The sequence below is a fragment of the Ischnura elegans genome, chromosome 2 (genome assembly GCF_921293095.1).
Source record: "Ischnura elegans chromosome 2, ioIscEleg1.1, whole genome shotgun sequence".
Taxonomy (NCBI): domain Eukaryota; kingdom Metazoa; phylum Arthropoda; class Insecta; order Odonata; family Coenagrionidae; genus Ischnura; species Ischnura elegans.
The window spans coordinates 142449382-142470095 of record NC_060247.1 but is presented as its reverse complement, the minus strand read 5'-3'; the positions used below and the strand labels follow the sequence as shown (position 1 = coordinate 142470095).

At 39.2% G+C, this 20714-nt stretch overlaps 1 protein-coding gene across 2 annotated transcripts in view; it reads left to right on the top strand.

The window, feature by feature from the left end:
* Window positions 1–20714, top strand: part of LOC124154732 (protein FAM166B-like) — a 75610-nt gene that overhangs the window by 50791 nt on the left and 4105 nt on the right. For both annotated transcript variants that reach the window (XM_046528625.1, XM_046528627.1), the window contains exons 2-4: window positions 9197–9272; window positions 11979–12216; window positions 13520–13738. In XM_046528625.1, coding sequence (XP_046384581.1) covers window positions 9197–9272; window positions 11979–12216; window positions 13520–13738 — 533 coding nt within the window. The remainder of the gene's footprint in view (window positions 1–9196; window positions 9273–11978; window positions 12217–13519; window positions 13739–20714) is intronic.

Below are 20714 nucleotides of genomic sequence, written 5' to 3'. Positions count from 1 at the left end.
AATCTAGTCTGTTTGTAATCACTTTCTGCTATATCGTTAAAAAAATAAATATTAAATTTTCTTTTTTACACTACGAAAAAAATAATAATTCTCATTTCGTCGTTTTTAGGTGCTTTTCGTGATCGAAAGATGACACCAGATTTTAATAACTCTTTTTTTGTTTTCCTTTATTAACGTATCGCAACTTTTCCGCGCTATAGCAACTCAAAATTTGTGACTTGAGTTTTTTTCGCACTACCCAATCCGCAACCCCCCTCCTTCCCACACCTATTCTTGCTTTCGAAAGGACCGGCACACCCCCCAAGGCACAGAATACGTATTGTTAAAAGTGGTTCGCCCGAACTCCGAGTGGTGGCCCTACGCTATCGTAGCAGGAAGCGAAGACGATCTACAGAATTCACGGAAAATAATTAAAGTAATTCAGGAACACAACATGAACATTAATAAGAAGGAAAAGTTTAGGGAGAGAGAAAGCTGTGGCCATTAGATCAGTCTCGAAGGATAAATATTGGAGAAGGGAGAATCATTCAGCGACATCAGGAGAACCATTGCATCGGACGAAGATGTGCAAGAGATGCTACTAATCGTCGCAATGTCAAAGCGAAGGCATTCGTCCAGATGCAAGGGGCCTCAATAGGTGTACATTGCCCCAAATAACTGCCCCCTCTGAAAACAACAACGACGACAGGCACACTCGAGCAAGAGGCCCTGCGTGTCGGTCGAAAGGAGTTTCGAGGCCCTCGGGCGTTTTTGAATGGCGACTTTGGTGACGCGGTGGCCATAACTCTCTCACCCCCCGCCAGGGTGAGAATGAATTCGTGACGGGAGTTGAATGGCGATGCTTGTGAGATGACTCTAGTCGCATTGCGCATTTGTGTTTGCTGTAGCGCATGAATTCGCCAAGTGGCCACGCACAATCGCCTTCGATAAAAGTTTCACCTACCTGCCCACCATCAGTCGAGTTTATCCCATTACAAGCATATCCCGCATTGCCTTCATGAATCAGGAAATGTATTGAAGCATTCATATAACATTATTCATGACTTGATTATCTGGTATTTGTTTTGGCGCAACATTAGATAATGGAGAATAATCAATATGGTAATAAAATTTTGAATTTTATTTACGATTTTATTACAGGTGCCTCACACGGCTCACTGTCCACAATACAGATGATATGCATGATAATCAAAAGAAATTGTTTTTATACCTAATGGATTTGTTTTAATAGATTTCTAAACGCATTCATCTAGGCGAAAATAAACTATTTTTGCGAGGGTATTAGCAATAGAACATAAAAAATTACTACTAAGCCCGCAGTTTTAAAGTTTACGCAAAAAATAAAAACGTATGACTCTTTATCTTCGAAGGTTCCCCCGCTTATTCTCACTAAAATTTACTTCTGAATATTATTCGTTTCAATTTTCGTAGTCGAAAAGCTATTTATTCTAGTAGTGAAGCTAAAGAAAACTGTGAGGGATATACAAGCCCATTGGCCGTTAACACGATCCATACTAATGTGGCGTATGAACTTATCTAGTAATTATAATATATTTCTGGGCGGCGGAAAATATGCGTTGCTCACTCATTCGTATATGAATGTAAGTCAGGCGGACTACGAATCTGACTCTAAACCCATTCAAAGAGAACCGCTGAGTGGAAAAGGAAAGAGTACTTTTTTCTGCTCTCTTGGAAACATAAAATTGACGATTAAGCTTACAGTGATACGTAAACTAATTTTTCACAGTAGTCACAATGGTGAGCAAAGATGTGTTTATTTTCATCTATAGTCCAATGGAGAGGCAAGGAAGGCCTCCGTTTTAACGCCCCAAAACCATGGGCGTACCCAGCGATGGGCAGGAGGGGTCAGCTGCCCACCAGAGCAAAAATCGCAAATGTCTTAAAGGAAAATAATATTTTTTCAAGCAAATAATTTTAAAAACTAATGAATAGCTGGTACAGTTCCCTTAAAATGTTGATTTCATTCAGGGGCACAGCTAGGAATTAAGGCTAGGGGGGGTTTTAGGCACAAATAATACTGGGGAGTTAGGCGGCATGGCATACCCGCCAGGGGAAGCGGGAGTTGCGGGGGTCCTCCCCGAGAAGAAAATTAAGATAAATGTTGAATTTTGCGGCCTTCTGAGGGATATCTTTACAATCCTTACATTATTCTATAACTAATATCAATCTAAATAAGTAAAATGGATTAAACTTAAAAGTTTCTCTGAGCTCTGGGGGGGTTTATCCCCCAATTCCCCCCCCCCCTCGCTTCGCCACTGGTTTCATTCACCTTTTCCATGCTTAAATCTTACCTATAACTTGAACAACCATGGCTAGCCCCTTAGTTTAGATCCTGGGTACGCCCTTGTTTGGGATGTTGTTTTTGAAACCGCTAATGATAATCTCAGGTGAAAATCCGAGAAGAATGCTCTCAACGCCTACTTTTTCACAAGTCAACGATAAATCACCAATTTAACGAATTTATAGCTCAGGAGAGAAATAAGTTGCTTCTCAGAGTCCCTGAGAGCTAGAATTAAAATTAAATCGGTGGTGATTCCCTTGCCCTTTATTGTTTCATGAATATCAGTGCAGCACGTAGTTTTATTTCATATTTAATCCCCGGGCATAACCTTTACTACGCGTAATGTGAGACTGAGAAAAACGTGAAAAAAAGCCATTTCCGCACTTTCTGCAACTTTGACTGATAATATAAAACATTTCCAGCGTGCATATAGGCAACACAAAATGCATGAAAAATATTACTAGCACAAAAATATGCCCAGAATTCTGTTAATTTTAGAAAATTTTACTAACTACAAAGCCTCGGACACACATATTACATACCCATATTAATAATAGCTAATGACGTATACTGAATAGAAAAAGCAGTTTGGCGCGCGATGGAAAGGGGAAATGATGTTCACACGAGCGGCTTCCCGAGAATTTTATTTATTTTTGCCGCAATCCACGAGGAATCTAGATTCTAATTCGTGACGACCTTCAACCATTCATTTTCGCCATAGCAAGTTGATAATACAGCGTTGATATTGCAACTCAGGGAATAAGGGATTAGCAGGCTACGCCCATCTTTTCCTTCCCACTCTGCAGTACAGGATAGAATGGTTTTCGATCGCCAGAGGGCCACGAACTCCACCAACGATGTTCGACGACCCACATTCATCGCAGTGCGTCCGTACCGATTTACTATCAAAATTTGACCGAAACACTGATGAGCCATTCTCGTCAAGGCGAACACCGGTGCCGAATTAAAGAGGACATTACCTAATTCCACACCAATCAATCATCCATCACTACAATTAATCACATTTCTTTACACACAGATTTTTCGCCTCTCCTGTGAGTTGAAATGTTCACTACTGGTCAACTGATCTTGAAGAACATTCCAGCAAGGTCTACTTTTGAGAGTAACCGCCTGATGTCGCTAAGGTCACGTTCTGCCAATGTTTGCAGTTGCGAATAATAGTCATCGAAGTTAGTGGAGACGCCCAAAGTGATCTTCCGAAATAGAGGGATTGTAATTAGGATAGGAGCACTTACCCGATCACGTGACTCGAAGGCGTGAGCAGCACTCCACTCGCGGAATCGCACGCCGAGCGAGTTGATGTTGACAACACCAATGATGATGATAAATGCATATTCCAGCCCAACAATTGGTGCCGATCCGCCCTGCTGGCGTCACCAAATGCACTCAATCGTCAAACACTCACTCGTCGTGTCGACTGGAGGCGAGAGCAGGGGCAGGACGAGTTGGGCGCCATAATCACACGAGAGAGAGGGGCCCTAGCACACCCGTGGCTCCGCTGACGCACTTGTTGCACCACTAGCGCCGAAAACGAGGCCACCCGACGGACGGCAGAGGCTATTCGTGCGAAATGATCCTCAGGCAGCCACGGCGATTAGCACACACACACACAGGCCTCCGAACAGCGGACGCGACGAACGCGGAATGACTGACTCCAAGAAACGATTGCAGCGCCAAATTGTCAGCAGCCGAGGATAGATGGTGCTCCAGGGTTAAACCTTCCGACACCCTCAAACAGAATCTGCATCTACTCATATAATACCCCACAAGCCGCCTAAAAGGCGTGTGGCAGGGGGTGTTAGGAAACCAGCCGTTAACAGATAAAAAAAGAAGTGCTCTAACGACGTTAGGACTAGCGTTAATTAAAGTCCTTTATGGTTCGGGGAAATAGGTAACGAATACCCGTATCTATCCGTTCGGCAAAACATCTCTCATAATTTATCGCTTCTATCGGACCTGGAAATATAGTGCGGCTCCAATATTATGCTCTCGAAGATATCCATTCTCAATTGTTCAAGCAATCTAAGCCTAGCGCGCAGCCTCCGAGGCTCCAGCGGCAGGGGCGCAGCTAGGAATTAAGGCTGGGGTTTAGGTGCAACTAATACCTGGGTGTGTGGAGGTATGGAATACCCACCAGGATAAACGGTAGGTGCGAGATTAATAAATTGCGAAATTTTAATATAAATGGTTAAAAATGGTGAATTTTCCGGCTTTCTGAGAGATATTTTATTAATCCTTACACTATTCTATTAGTAATATTAATCCACTTAAGTAAAATGGATTATACATCAAATTTCTATGAGCTCTGTGGGGGGTTTCATTCCCCAAACCACCCCCCTCGCTGCGCCACTGTCAAGCGGCTCCCAGCCTAATTCGCTTAACATCTGGGTAACGCTGTCTGAACGCCCGTAGCAGTTTTTGACTAAATGCGCAGCCTTCCTTTGTCTTTTATTCAGTTCGCGGATTAAGTATATCTGCACAGGATGCCATACGCTCGCTTCATATTCAAGGTGCGGTCGGACGAGTGCGAAATAGCTCCTTTCTTTTACTTTCTCATCCGATAATCTTCCCACAATACGCTTGACGAATCCCAATTTCTTCAAGGCTATGCGGCAAATATTCCTTGTATGTGGTTCGAGGTTATCGTAACTCCCAGGTACTTTACTTCGTATGCTGTCTTTATGTTAACACCATCCACTGCATAAACATGGTTAGAGTTGGACGAATTCCGCAAGAAATGTACCGTCATGCATTTGCTCAGATTAAGTTCCAGTCCCCACTCTGGGCTCCACACATGAACGTTGTCCAAGTCCGATGATAGAATTTCATGGTCAGTGATCACTAATTTCGCGATATATGACAGCGTCGTCAGCAAATAAACGTATTTTACTGCTGATGCGGGAGTAGAGATCATTAATGTATATAGTGACCAACAGAGGGCCGACTACGCTTCCTTGTGGAACACCTGCTGTAACTTCTACGACATCAGGGCTAATTCCGTCAAGAACTACTTTTTGTTTACGATCACTGAGAATGTCCCGTATCCAGTCTATAACTGTTTCGTTTAATCCGCATGACTGTAATTTGCATAAAAGTTTGTTGTGAGGTACAGTGTCCAAAGCTTTCTTAAAATCTAGAAATATGCGTCAACTTGTCTTTTCGATTCACCAGATTTGAGAACGTCGTGTCGTGAAGAAAGAGAGCGAGCTGTGTTTCGCATCATCTACCTTTTCGGAATTCGTACTGACAGTCAAGATGGAAGTTATGTCTGTCCGAGAAAGTCATGATATTGCTAACGATGATATGCTCAAGTATCTTGCCTATAATCGATGTCATCCACATTGGACGGTAGTTCCCTGGGTCATGTCTGTTTCCCTTTTTGAATATCGGAGTAACGCTTGCAATTTTCCAGTCCAGCGGTAACTTTCCTTCGGATAGTGACTTCTTGAAAATTATCTCTAAGTAAGTTGCGAATCGCGTAAGTGCGAGATGGGAAGAAAACAATACCCTGTGATAATATTACGCGCTTGTGGTCTAGTCTTTGAAGAACCACTCACCTTTTTCATCCACCCTAGTGAAGAGTGAACGATATTAACAAAGTTTGTTCTCTTTACAAGTTTATTGGACCACGGGTGCTGTTCGTTTCATGTTCCCTTTTCAAATCGTTTCGATGCAGCATGCAACACGTCACCTACACGAACGGAACCCAGGTTTCTATGAAAATGCTGTGATTCTTCGCCGTACGCGGCTGATGCGATGTGAATACGCAGAGTGAATCCACGCTGAAGGAATATTCAACCTTTCTTCCTCATTTGAATTCATTCGCAAGGGAAACCTCGTAATGGGTGATCATAATGCCGCGTTCGCAGAGCGTGGAAGTTAATATCACGTTAATAGAAGCCGCGTTAGGCAAAGCTTCACAATCCTGACGCGAACTAAAGAAGTTAATATTAGAGCTCTATAACAGTCGAAATATATATCCAGCGGATTTTATTCCCATTCCTAAAAATATGTTTCTTACGTTTCAATGGTAAGTTTGGTTCGATGCCTACCCTTAGCACGGTTTCCATGGAGAATAAAATCATATTCGATAAAATAACACGGGACATATCGATACCTACACTGCACAAACGCTCAGAAAATCGCCTATGAAATGTACGTATGAAACAAGTTTTCACGATTTTTTCGCAATTTATTAGCAATAAAGGTTCCAAATATCCACCTCTCACTTTCTTCGTGCTTTTAAAAAATTTGGCGATAATAACGTGTATGGCAACGCATTTGGAACGCAATAGGTGAAAACCGAATGTATAATCGAAATAAAACACGTTTATTTCAGTCTTGAAAGTTTTAGAGTTCATTAAAGTTTCGATTTTTTGCTAATTTTTAAATTTGCAATTTGCAAAATATTTGATATATTGAGGAAAATAATGGTTTTATAGGATTCATCGTTGGAAAACACAGGGGAATCAATTATTTTAAACTATAAATACAACTGTCGTTAACTTGTTATAAACAATTAGTAAAACTGTTTAGTTTATGTTAGATATTTGCGAAAAAAACATTTTTTGCGGAGAAAATACGCCAATTTTGAAGAGGTGTTGGAGTCGAAACGGTTCATAGAGAAAAATATCATATGACTAAAATTTGTAGGAAATTTTATGAACTATAATTTCGAACTGAAAAATTATCTCCGAAAGGAAAGACATTTTATGGCCTTTTCTCCATGTTTTGCAAATGTTTCGTCAATGAATTCCGTTAAAAAAAAAACTTCCGATTCGGATTCAGCCGCCCAAAATGCATTTGGACGGAAAACTTCCGACTGAAGTCCCCTTTTGACAGTACTGGATGTCCATTTGAATGGTCAATAGGTCATAAGGGTGAAGTGAAACCTCCGTGAGCGTTGGCCTGCTCTAAACCGAAGGGACGTCCCATCCGAAAGGCAAGCGGCCTGAAGGAGACGATAGTATTCGTCAAGCGTGCTGTGGAAAGACTTTCGCATTAGAGATTAAAATAAAGGTGCCATTACGCACTCATCCGGACACACCTGGAATATGCAGCGAGCGTATGGGATCCGGTGAAGAAAGACTTAATCCGTGATCTTAATCAAATTGGGATCAAGCTCGGTATTGTTCTGACGCCACAGAGTTTGACGATCATCGGAGCAGAATATGTTGTGCTTGATCTGGTCAGTGAAAATCGCGCGATCCCTGTGCTCTAGAGCAGATCTCCTTTTTCAATGCGAGGGCCCAAGATCGATTTCAAATCGTCCGGAGGGCTACAATGATCCACGTCACCACCACATCAATAAAATCAAAAAACAATATATAAGTTCAAATTGCAATAGTCTTTATTGCACTTTGAACTTATAATAAATATGATCTCGGCCGTGGCACCCGTTCTGCTTCAACACATTCCGGATGGATTTCACAATTGCATAACCACCACGCCTCTGTAGGTCACCAGTTCCCTAAGGGCCCTTCTCGATCTCCCGCACCATGAATCGGTCCTCAATGTCACTCGATTTCCGTGGACTTCCGCCTCGGGGCTTTTTGACGTGTTGGTCTTGCCGAATCGATTTACTGCGCGGTACACAGTTGACCTAGGTCGTCCAGCTATTTAATTTACTGGCCTGCACTGATTGATTGCGGAGTCTAAAAATGAGCTTTCGCACTCAGATGGGCAAACGTGCAGACACCGGCGCGCGCGCGCTCCGAAAAACGCGGGTAAATCATCGACGGGATCTGTGTGTCCGAATACCTTTCACGCGCGAAAGTTTTCCACGTACATCGGTTAGACTCAATTTCTTGCAAAGTAGAGTCAGTTTTTTCTTCTCTCAATTCGTAAACCTCGCCGGAGCAGTCAGTGATATTACTTTAGTCGTTTTAAGTCCGAAGAACATGTGCAACTGAGTCAAAATAGCGACAGTGGCCGGAAATAAGGGCTGTCCGAATACTTTTTGCACTCACTGTACCTTGACACGTAACCAAATCAAGGACCCCCTTTTGTTTGTTAACCGATACCTATAGGTGAAATCTCACCGCCCTTCAAACTTTGATCCCATATGTTTTACTGTTAATTTGAATGCTTACCTAATAACAAATGCGTGAAAGCGGCATGTTGTTGGCAAATTATTTGAGTGTTCATTGCTGAAAAAATACGTTTTTTTAGGTTTCGGCCTGCTTTTTTTCGATTTCAGCACATTTTCGAGTATGCGACTCGTAAGCTCTTGTGGATACTGTGGTAATTGAACGAACCTCGCGAAGCATTTTGCGAGAGGCCGAAACAGATGGATGTGTTCACGCGATGGACTCACTCTCTCATGAGGAAATTGTACTTCGTCAATTCGTGCGTCATTCACTCCATCAGCCAATCGCATTCAACTGGGAGAGGAAATTCTGAAGCGTTGAAAGGGAAAGATAAGTTACAACGAAAATAAAACCTTCCTCATTCAGCTCGTAATTTTCAATTGCGAAAACAAAATAGTTGCTACCCACTTTTCATGAGTTAATGACGTCATTAGTGTAACGTTTCGTGGTAATTCGTTCAGGGGAAACCTGACATGGATGGAAAGAAATGCCAAACAAGAGTGCAAAAAACAACGAACCATGCACAAGGCTGAGGAGCTCCTGAGAAGCGGTGACCCGCTCTGAATGAGTCATTGACGTCATCGACTTACCTGTGGAAGGGGTTAGGTTGTCAATTTTTCGTCCCTAATAGCTTCAGAAATAGTCTATGGACCCAAAAACGGAAGAATACTGGTATCTTTTATCCTCCAAAGCCTACCGCAATCAGCAATAACAAAAGAATGGCCACTGAGCCCATTTGAAATCCATTTAAAGCTTAATAATGCTATCCTGTCGATTCTTTCAGGTACACAGGACATTGCCCTACGCTCAAGTTCCGCTTTGGGAAGCGCTATGGAGCAAACACTAAGGAAATCATCCAGGTAAGTCATGTAATAGTCTAACTAAATGCACATTTTCAAGGTCTTTGTTGGGGAACTTTTCCTGTTGTTTTCCCGTCCATTACATTCCTCACATAATTTATAAATCTTGTAGCATATAGCCACTATCCACCTACCAGTCCTCCGAAACTCCCTTTTCTCTATCTCTTAGAAGTCGTCCATTTGGTGTTCAGCACCAGCCACCAAAGCACCTGCTATTTCAAGTCTATCATAGCTAGTAAAAGTTTCTGGTCTTTCACCACCCACATGAATATTTTCAAATGCATATGTGTCCTTGTCTCATTTCAATACTCTATGCGACGAACAGCGTCATTTTTACCATGAATACCATCGGCTTTTCAAAACTCCCCCAATTTTAATGTAAGAACTCACTTCTTTTGCTGTTCTCGATTCTGGCCAGATTTTCAGAATAAGACATCAGTTCAGACTGCTGAAAACGAGGGGAAACTAGTTAAACTTGTTTGCATAAATTTGATTTTTTTAATTCCTCTTTATTTTCTTTTGAAATTTAGTGACCGAAGACTCAACATTATTTTTGAAATTCTGTGTGCAACAGCTCACTTAATGTTTGTAGTTTATGAAATTATCAAGATTAGGGTGCTTTTTCTTTATCACGTAGGCATTTTTTTTATTTTATGAAAATTTCAAAATTGTAGTCACGCGAGTGCAATAAATTGACTCCGCGCACCGTAAAATTAGCCGTTTTGTCAACTTCATGAACTTTGTAACTCACCCTGGGAAAAACTACTTCGTCTACAACATTCATCTTCCATAATAAGTTGCAAAAATTAATGCCAATTAATAAAATGACTTTTTTATATTTTTAGAATGCATATTTTGTTGTAAAAATAACGAAAATGTTTAAACATTATCTAGTCCTACAGTTTACCCGGAAAGGAAAAATAAAATTGATAGAAACACTTCTTAGTTTATTTTTTATTTTTATTTTATCGATAATCTATAAAATATTGATATTTGTGATTATAAATAAATTCTATAAATGCCATGTTGCCATACGGGGCCCCGCCGCGGGGGGCCAGTGCCGGTTACCGGAAGCGAAGTTTCGTGCGCAAGACGTGGCAACCCAGCATTCGTTTGCTCCGGAGTATTTTTTAAAGTGCCCATGTATAATCTATACTCCACATAAATCATGTATTTTTGGATCATAGGAAAATTGCAAATAAATAAGAGATGTGTTTCTATTAATTTTTTTCTTTCTGTGTAAACTGTAGGACTAAATACTATTTAACATTGTTGTTATTTTTACAACAAAATATGCACTATTAAAAATATGCAAAAGCCATTTTAATAATTAATTAGATTAATTAATATTAGATTAAATTAAATAATTAGATTTAAGATTAATCTACGATCATGTTTGCAACTTATTGTGAAGATGAATGTTGTAGACGTAGTAGTTTTCCCTAGGTTGAGTTACGAAGTTCATAAAGTTGACAAAACGGCTAATTTCACGGTGCGCGGAGTCATTAATTATATTGGACTGGCGTAGCCAGGGACTTTTGGGAGTCATTTTCTAGTGTATAAACTGAATTTTAAGCGGAAAAAGTTTATTGCGGTACTAAGTGTTTACTGTAGAATATCAGCATACTGTCTATAAAAAGTATGCAATTTCCCTATTTCGTTCGGCGGTGGGGGGGTGGTGGGGGCTGTCCAAAACCAGGGGGGGACATTTTTTGAAAAACAGAGTACTTAAATGTAATGGGTTTTAAAGAGTCCTAAAAAGTAATGGGTTTTAAAGTAATTTTAACACTTGTCATTATCGAAAAAACTTCATTTGTCAAAGAAAATTTTTTTAAATTCATGAAATTTCAACTTTTTTGTTTTATTTTATGAAAGAAAATAATTGTGTTTTTATATTTCGGGGGGGGGGTCCAGACCCCTCGGACCACCCCCCCCTGGCTACGCCACTGACTGGCGTAACTACATTTTGGAATTTTTCATAAAACAAAAAATAAAGCAGAATTGAGAATAACATTTCCTGATAATGAATGATGTATCATTCATTATTTTAGTGTACACTGAAGCCCAGATATAAATTTGCAAAGTACAGCGGCACATCATTTTGACGCCAACAGTAGTGAGAGTTTTTGACAAGCACCAGTACTCTCAGAGGTGAAAAAATGTCCAATAATTTCAACTAAACTTGTCCTATGGAAGGGACAGATGAGTTAGATGAGATGTAAAGAAAATGCTCCTCTCTTTACCATCCCGTAATAATTCTATAATATAAAAACAAGAAATTGGCATGATTTAGTGATGACTTTTTAGTTTTGGTTTACCTACTCAATCAAGCCTTTCACTGTGGGGAGGGACTGCACACAAAATTCTATTGTAAATATATTCTATTGTATAAATCTGGGATGTCTATTGTGATTTTACATCATTTAACGACAAATAAACTGATTGATTGAAAAAAGTAAACAACAAACCGACACGCAAGACCCATGCTCAAGACTGAGGAGTATGTAGCTAAGAAATGGTGACACACTTGGAATGAGTCTACCTCTAAATGAATTTAACTTATCGGCTAAATGTTTAAAGCAATCGATATTTGGCATTGAATTGCTCCAGAAGAAGGTGGAAATATGTGCCTCCTTATTTTTCAAACTCTCATTTAAGTAAAAATTGGTGGACGAGCGGTTTGTCTCATGCGATTGCGTTGCGCAGGAAATGGGAGAGCGAGGAGCTCACCTTCACCGCACGTCTGGCGAGCCTTACCTCCACTCACTGACGGCGGCAGTACCGCTGTCGATCCAGCGGCAGCAGCCCCTGCCCTCCTGCCCTCCACAGCAGCACAGAGTGTCCGAAAGCACCTCGTCCCACCGAGACCACAACGGAGCCACACACGACCACACTGGACGCTCGGATCCACACAGGAGTCGTCGCTTCATCCTTGGCTACACGGGTGAGAGAATATGAACAGGCAACATTCCTGTCCAATATGAGGTGATCATAAAAGATCCCTTGTTAATAAACATCACAGTGGTAGACACAGACAATATCAATCGCAGGCATTACTTATGCCTTGGATTCTGTGCCATCGAAATGCAAACATTTATGTATATGTACTGTTTTAAAGAATTTTACCAAATGAAAATCACTCATGGCAGGAAAATCATAATTTTTTGTCAGCCAGTCTTCAAATAAAAGCCCCTGGTAAGAAGACTTTAGGCAATTGATGAGTGCTTAAACGTCATTCTTAGTCTCAAATATTCAATTGATATTGAGTACATATCCAATGTATGATAAGGTGTAGAAGTGGGGGTGTAAATAAGGTAATGATATCATGATTATAAGATTCTGTACCAGATAGTGATATATTTGAAGATACACTTTGGATTAAAAATCATGTCCTTTCAATGGCTGTTAAAAAATAATAAGCGATAAATTTTGAGAAGTCCTAAATAAGGAGTCATAATTTTACAATAGAAGTAGTATTAAGTTAAGCACCAAATATGATTGATGTACGTACTATAGAATGAATTTCTTACTTGAGTACATATATAGTTTAACGCTATGAGTAATGCATGCTATATAAAAAGAATGGAATTTAAAAAAACGATTCTTGCTTCGAGGCTCCCAAAAATTGTGTAAATAGTGTAGCTCAAAAATTTTCACGTACGTTGACCAGAATTGAACCCAAAACCACGCCAGGTGTTCTTCTGCCTGAGCTACCATGGCAATGTCAGAGTTTTGTTGTCATTGGAGGGCAAGATGCTGCTAGACATACGATTCCGCAAAGGCAGTGTAAGTGTTCTCAGCCTCGCGTCTGTGGCACTAAAGAGCATTGCATTGTATGTCTGACTCCATAAACAATCTAATGACACCAAACTCCACCAAGGAAGGAGATGCCTAGGTAGTTCAAGTGGTGGAATACCTGCCACGAGTACAGTACACGAGATTTGGCCTCAATTCTCAGTCGAGGCAAATGATTTTTCAGCAGTGGAATTTTTGATCTGCAAGTTCACTTGTGGGTGATGTCTCCAGCTAGTCAGTGGTTATTCCCGTAAATAATGAGGGCATTAATATTATTTTTATGTGTCTTTCACCAACCAGGGTTCTGTGTTTGTCATTAAAGGATCATAAGTTCATTTTGGTTTCCACACTTTTGTTTCCCCGATATTTTACCTTATATTCTTAACATTGCCTTTATGAACATTTGGTAGTCCACCTCTACTTTGCCTTAATTAGAATTTAATTGTTCACAGGGTATATTCCAGGACTCAACTTCAGATATGGGAAGTCATTTGAGAGAGCAGCGGACGACAGTGTGGCTGAGTTTGGTCGTCGTCTGAGGGAGCAAAGCGAGCGTAGGGAGAGGGAGCGCAGCCACAGGGCACGCAGCGCCCCAAAAACGTTCTCGTCACGACCACGCGAGCAAGTGAGGGCGTCCATGCGGGAATATGAGGAGAAAAATAGATACAAAGGTGAGGATCAATGCAGGGGACGGCCCAATGACCCGTGGTCTTTAAAGACGCGGGAGCGTGGATGGCGCAGTTGAAGCTTAACACCTTGAAATCACACGCAAACATTCATCTCACCAGAAACAAAAAAGGGGGAGCATAGAAGGCCTCCATGTTTTCATTAGAAAATGAAGTTGTGATGACGACCAATGAAGAAGAACATTCTGTAGCTTGCAAAAGACCCAGACAGCAGATTCCAAAGTCTTATTGAAGCTATCGAATTAAAGATGACCAATTTTATTCATGTTAAACTTACTGAGAAATAATCCATCAGTTTCAGATTATTTAAAAGGTTTTTCAGGAGTTTTTTTATTGGATAAATGTAGCGGCCTGACCGGTTAAATCACTGAATATTGTCTTCCAATCAAGAGCAATTGAGTGAGCACTTCGGTGATATTTTGCTCTAGTTTGAACTTCCGAAAAAGAAGTAAAATATAGTCTTAGCATGTACAAGAGTCTACGCCCTGACACAGGCGTGCTGCTGTATGCACACATGGAAATGCGCATGAAACAACGGATAGAATTCTATTATGTAGTTGCTATAACAACTAATACTGACAGGAAGAAGCTTCCCTAGCAGCATGATATGTCATTTTTGTACCTGAAGGACATAAAATATGAATAACACCTTATTACTCTAATATTTACATCCCGCAGGTGATATCTTAATATAAATGTCACTTTGGATATCAAAATGTGATAACACAACAGAGGATGGAAAAGTGATGTCAAAAACTAACCCTGTGCATCAAATTTGAAATGACTGTTGATGATGAAAAACTGATTCTAATTGAACATCGCCTGGTAAAGTAAAATTAAATGGACAAACTTTGGCCAGATCAACACTCCTCAAAGCAGCATACCAAATCAATCTCAGAAATCAACGAAAAAATGATTCCCTTTTTTGGCATTTAAATGGTATCACAAAGTCATACATACATAGGTACTTAAGATCAAATGATATACATAAATGGTCGATATTATTTTGGATATAAAAAAGCTATCATTTTTTATGAAAAAAGATGTCACCAAAAATATCTTTTTTACCGGAAAGTGATAATAAATACATAGGTAGGTGTAAATTGACATCAAAAAGATACTATGCTATTAAAATGTAGGTCAAGTGTAGTAGGACCCACTAAGTCTAAGTAAGTATAATTGACACAGGAAACAATTTAAGAGCTCTAATTAACAACCAATTCCAGACAATAGCATGTGTTTCAATGGGTGTAAGACTCACAGCACAAACATAATTTTCATGCTAAGGCAAATGGGAATTTAATTTGATCAACACACGGCTGAGCAAGGCCATAGGATTTGGTTTTGATTCTTTGATGTCTGGCATAAAAATATGGTGATAACCGCAAATTATCCTGCATATCTAATTTCATTCATTTAATTGCTCTTATTTATTTCATTACAGCCATCAAAGAAAACAAGTACATATAGGGTATATTCTCTATTTAAATTTCTTAAGAATCTCCCTCACCTAAACCTCGTTTAATCCATTAATTCTACTCTAATACATACACTATAGTCTTTAACTGAGAAGCAAAGGCCTTTCTTAGGAAATGATCATGGTCTCAAATTGGCTTTTCCGATATGTAATGGGTGGTGACCCCATCCAATGGATGTTCATTGAAACCTGGATAAATGTTTGAGGCCATGACTCTTCCATTACGCAATAGCTTTTCTGCAGTAAAAATATGACTTGCTGATAAAAAAGTAATCAGGGTCTCAACGTGTGATTCTCCTTTGAATGCCATTGTTTTAAGCTGTTCGTAATGAGTATGCGATAGTGATATATATCAACCTGAAAGCAACAACATGGAGCAAGGGCGTACCCAATATCAAAAATAGGGGGGGGATGCCATAGTGGTTTAAATTTTAATATTTTTGCCAGTGACGTCATGGCAAAATTATTACTTTTTCCCGAGCGCACTTTCCTTCACTTTTTTTAGAAGTGCATTATTACTCTTTATTTTTTTATTAAGAATTATTGTTTACATTCTATTATAAAAAACTTTATTTTGGTTTCGGATATTTCAATCAATTATTTTGCTTCAAATTTTCTAATATATATTAAAAACTTTGAGGCAAAATAATTGATAAAAGTGTTATATATTTGATTATTACATATGTTGTTTGTTAGCCAGTGCCTGAACGGCGTTCCGGCATCATGACACCTCTGATTTTAGCACAGAAAAGGTTAATGAAACTAAAATTTTAAGGGGATTAGGACAGTGATTTATTAGTTTCTATAATTATTTGATTGAAAAAAGGTTATGATTTTTATCTTATTTCCCTGTCTTTTAATAATTTCACTTTTCTTCAAAAGAAAATTTGTTCAAAACTTTTGTTTTGTTCTAAATTTATTTTTCCTTCTTGGGGGGCAGCTGCCCCCCCTCCCCCACCCCCCACTGAGTGCATCCATGGCCTGGAGCACAAATGGCACTTAAACATCATTTGGATTTCATTCATTGACACTGAAAACCATAAAAATTTTACATAAATTTTTTGTTGTTTTTTTGTAAAACTTGTCTTTTCTGGAACTAAAAATCAAGTTCTAAACACTATGATTCCTTTCTGAGGGAATATTATCAGCAACAACCATGATAATGGCCTTTCATATTAATAAAAATGTTAAGAAGAGCAAAATTAGCCATACTTTCACTAGGTACCATAAGTCCATTTCGTGCATATGTATTTTGCATTTTCATCTTGGCATTTATAAAATAAATACCACGCCGAGCTAGCAAAATGTTTTCCAATGTCACAAACATTTGGTTGATACAATAGCAGTTCACCATGCTGCCTCACCATCAACTGCGAGCATATTCCACCCAAATTAGCCAATCCACAAATGACAGTAGCATTCCCCACTTTCGGAAATCCTAAGACGAACCAAAAAATATTTTACAATAAATGTGACAGTGTTCAGTGAGGCTGTGTTTTTAGTAATGCCAAAATATTCAAAGAAGTACTACCGAGGTGTTTCCACAGCAAATACAGTCTTTTTTTTGTACACCTCACAAAAAACCATTCCAGCATTTGTTGGCTTCTTGAGGCAAAATATTTTTTCTAAAAATGGTCAAGTAACTGTTGCTCACATTCACTTAATAATTCTCTGGGATCATGGGTCATCTAACGAACACGTATTCTTTGGAGGTCTCCATCTTCATCCTTCTAACCAGATACAGTGCACTGTCATCTAAAAAACAGCAGGGGGGCTGAAAGAAAAAAGCGAGTCTCTGCCAGACGGAGTTTCTCTTCTGCCAGCAGTGTCATACCGCCTACTGCCATTTTTACTTGTCCAATTGGAGATGTACCGCTGGGCAGTGAAGGGATCAGTGGGTGAGGATGAAAAGCGTCACGGCCATTTGACAGTCAGTTGATTTGAATATGCCCTCTTGACTGACAGATTACATGAGAGATTCATTAGAGTAGGAGATTTGCAGGTTGGTATTCTTCCATTTTTAACATAGGAAAATACTTATTTTTTTAAATTCGATCATAATTTGTTTCAGCTTTCTGTAATTTTCTCAAGGATGAAATTCTCACGAGTGATTCTATATTTTGCATAGTGAGTACAATAGTTAGTTGTTTGATCCCATTATATGTTTCATTCATGGAAAAAATCTAGGATTTTAGCTATAAAATAGAAATGTTAGAAATACCTTTCACAGTATCTTCAAAATAATTTCAATCATTGAGCTTTCTTTTATCCACACTTATATCTATCGAGTATTTCCCGGAGAACCGATTAAATGCATGAACAAAAACTGACCATTCCATTGACCCAACAAGGCAACACAAGCGTGATTAGAAGGAAGCTACCTCGAGTATGACTTTCCTATATCAAGATTTTCACACAATTGTTTAAACTATAATTTACACTATGACAGAAGCGACTAGAATTAGAATTAAATCACTAGGTTTAATAGGCTTTCTCATGAAAAGCTAAAATGGAATGTGCAAAACACAAGAATGAGATTTTTATGGATAATAAATATTATATAAAAAATTCCTGGAGTCACCTCTCGCTCCCCATCTCCCGCAATCCATCTGCATCACACCTGCAGTCAGACAATCTCATAGTTAATGTGTGTGCCTGCGATGAACACAATGTGGATAGTACAGTCTCCTGCTATACACAAATACATAAAACTACCAATGCACACAAAGGTTGTACTTTGTGATATTATTTAATAAACTAACTTCGCACCCACTTGCTTATGATCATTAACCCATTACAACCCAATGTTGCTTCTCAGCAACATCAAATATGTATACATTTTCTTCTCTATTTAGGAAATATCTAAACTACGTATTATTTTGTATTGTCAATTTTAGTGACTAAATATTTATCTGCCACAATTATTATGATTGAGAGCATTGAAAGTTTTCAAAATGAGAAATCTTGAAATTTGATTTCTTCTAGAAGTAACTGTAGGTTAGAAAGGGTTAAATAAATGCTGTAGATGATAATATGAGCAAGGGCATACCCCAGGATAAAAATTGGGGGGGGGGGGGGGGACGCTCAAGTTGTAGCATTTTAGCATGGAAAAGGTGATTGAAACCAGCATTTTTTTTTATTATAACAGATGCTCTATTACCTAGTTTTTTAAATTGTATGCTTGAAAAAAAAAATTTTATTTTAGTTTTGTGTCTTGTACCATTTTTTGTGGCTTTAAAGAATATTTGTAGAAAACTTTCATTTCGATCCCGTTCTGATTTCCATTAAGACTTTTGCAATTTTTGCTTGGAAGACACCTTTGGCTGGTTCAGGGGCAGCTGCCACCCCTGCTGCTTGCATGCACCCATGAATATGAGTGTGATGACTAGACACGGGCAACACAGTCAGTTTATCACTCATGGGCAAATAATAATTGCACTCAGAAGTCCAACATCAAATTCTTTGCATTACTACCAACGACACTTTAATTATCAGTAATAGATTATCGAACTACCCTGAGAGAGATCAGGATGAAAGTAATTAACATGAGGAATTTCCAAGCAATAAATAAAAGTAGGTAATATTCACTGAACAAGCTCTGGGGCAGTCTCCACCAATGATTGTAAGCTTGGCTTCTCTGTGCCATAAACAGGGTTAGTAATCTCTGTGACTGGGGCTGTTTAATCAATGTTATTAACAATAAAAGCTTAGGTGTCCAACTGATCCAATTTTACATTCCTTGTAATCAATCAGGTATTTGAATTGTAAAAAACACAAAACATGATGCTTACAAGATTGTATCATATCAGATATTTTGTTCCGAAAATGGCAGCTAAACTCAAACAAGGCAAAAACCCCCTTTATCCTCTCATCCTCATTAACCCCCGAGCTACAGTGTGCCAATGCCCAGCAACTAATTTTAACAGCTTTTAGGCGGTGACAGCGTTTGGGACTGCGCGGCACCATTTGCAGAGTCCACTGCAAGGAGTTCACAATAGGACCCCAGAATTATATGCACCAACATAACTTTGAAATACCACTCTGCCTCTTCTCTAATATTTTGTGAGAGCATTATAAAATTTATTAAATATGTGATGGCACACTGCAAAACAAAACTTAAAGTGATACAAAGTTAAACGGAACAGAAACTACTCTCTGAATACATATATCATTGTCTATGTAATGAGTTTGTGCGGATGGTTGTGAGAACTTGATGATTAGGACGAACAGGACTGCCAAAGGGAAGAAGCACATGGCTCAACAACAGAATGCTGAGCAACACGAGGGTGCAGGAACAGTGGGAGCAGGTGAACCACTGCATGGATGCATCTACCAATAGGATAAGTTCTAACCACATTAAACAACACTCTAGGAACATAACCCAGCATTACCTCAGCTTTTGGTGGTGGTACATGGGGTGATACAATATGGTTAGAAGAAATTTGCCAGTGTCATAGCAACAGACTCAAGCCATTGTTTTTCTCAAGGGTTTTGTCCAACTGTGACCACATTGTGCTCAGCTAATCCATTTTAAGTGATAAGATGCTCTTATAGAAACTAAAATCAAGGTTTTGGAGCAAAAATCAAAAAGTTCCAATGAACAAAATGGTGGCCCATCATTGCTAACAATTTCAATGGGTGGATCCAAATAAGCAAAGCAAAAGCTGAGTTGTTCATTCATATGACTGGTAGTGGTATTGTTTGAAAATCTTCCACTCCTTTACTATTGCTATCAACTCACAAGAGGTAAGTCACATGAGTAAGAGGGAAAAAGTCTATAAGAATTCTTTCCTACAGATGCAGAGTCTTTCCCCATGGAACAGTTTGAGCCGAAACATGCCTGAAATCGGATTGAACACCAGGAGCACATTGATTGACTAATCACTCAATGCCCTTATTCATGTCCAGCCAAAACACTACAGACCAAGCCTTAAGTTTCATTTGCACTATGCCTGGATGGCCCTCATGTGACTATGCAAGCATCCTAAATCTTAGCACAATATAAGAACTATGACTTTATCAGCACACATATTACACACTTCTGTGCTATAGAAAATGCAAATCTAACATCACAATAAGGTTTAAGACCAATACAAAGCAGGGCATTCCTCATGCCAACCTTTAAGAACTAAGGACTTAACTTGGCTTAGCATTAGTCAGTTTCTACTATTATTGTTTCACTGCTAAGTGGTGACGTAAGCACTTCATTTGTATAATAGCAGAAATACTTGGCAATTTTTTGCAGTGGTAAACATGACAAGGCATCAGCTGGACACATTCTGTTTGTGCTGCAGAACTCTATGACACAATTGTAATTACTCAATGTGACTGCCCAGCGCTGCAAACATAGCACAGTCAACTTAATTGACCTTATCCTATCTGGTGCTATCACAAAATTTTCATAACTGCATTATAATTCATTAGAATGAATTTGCTGCCCACTGAGAACTTATTGAATTTGGTGTGGGCAACCACAATGGCAAC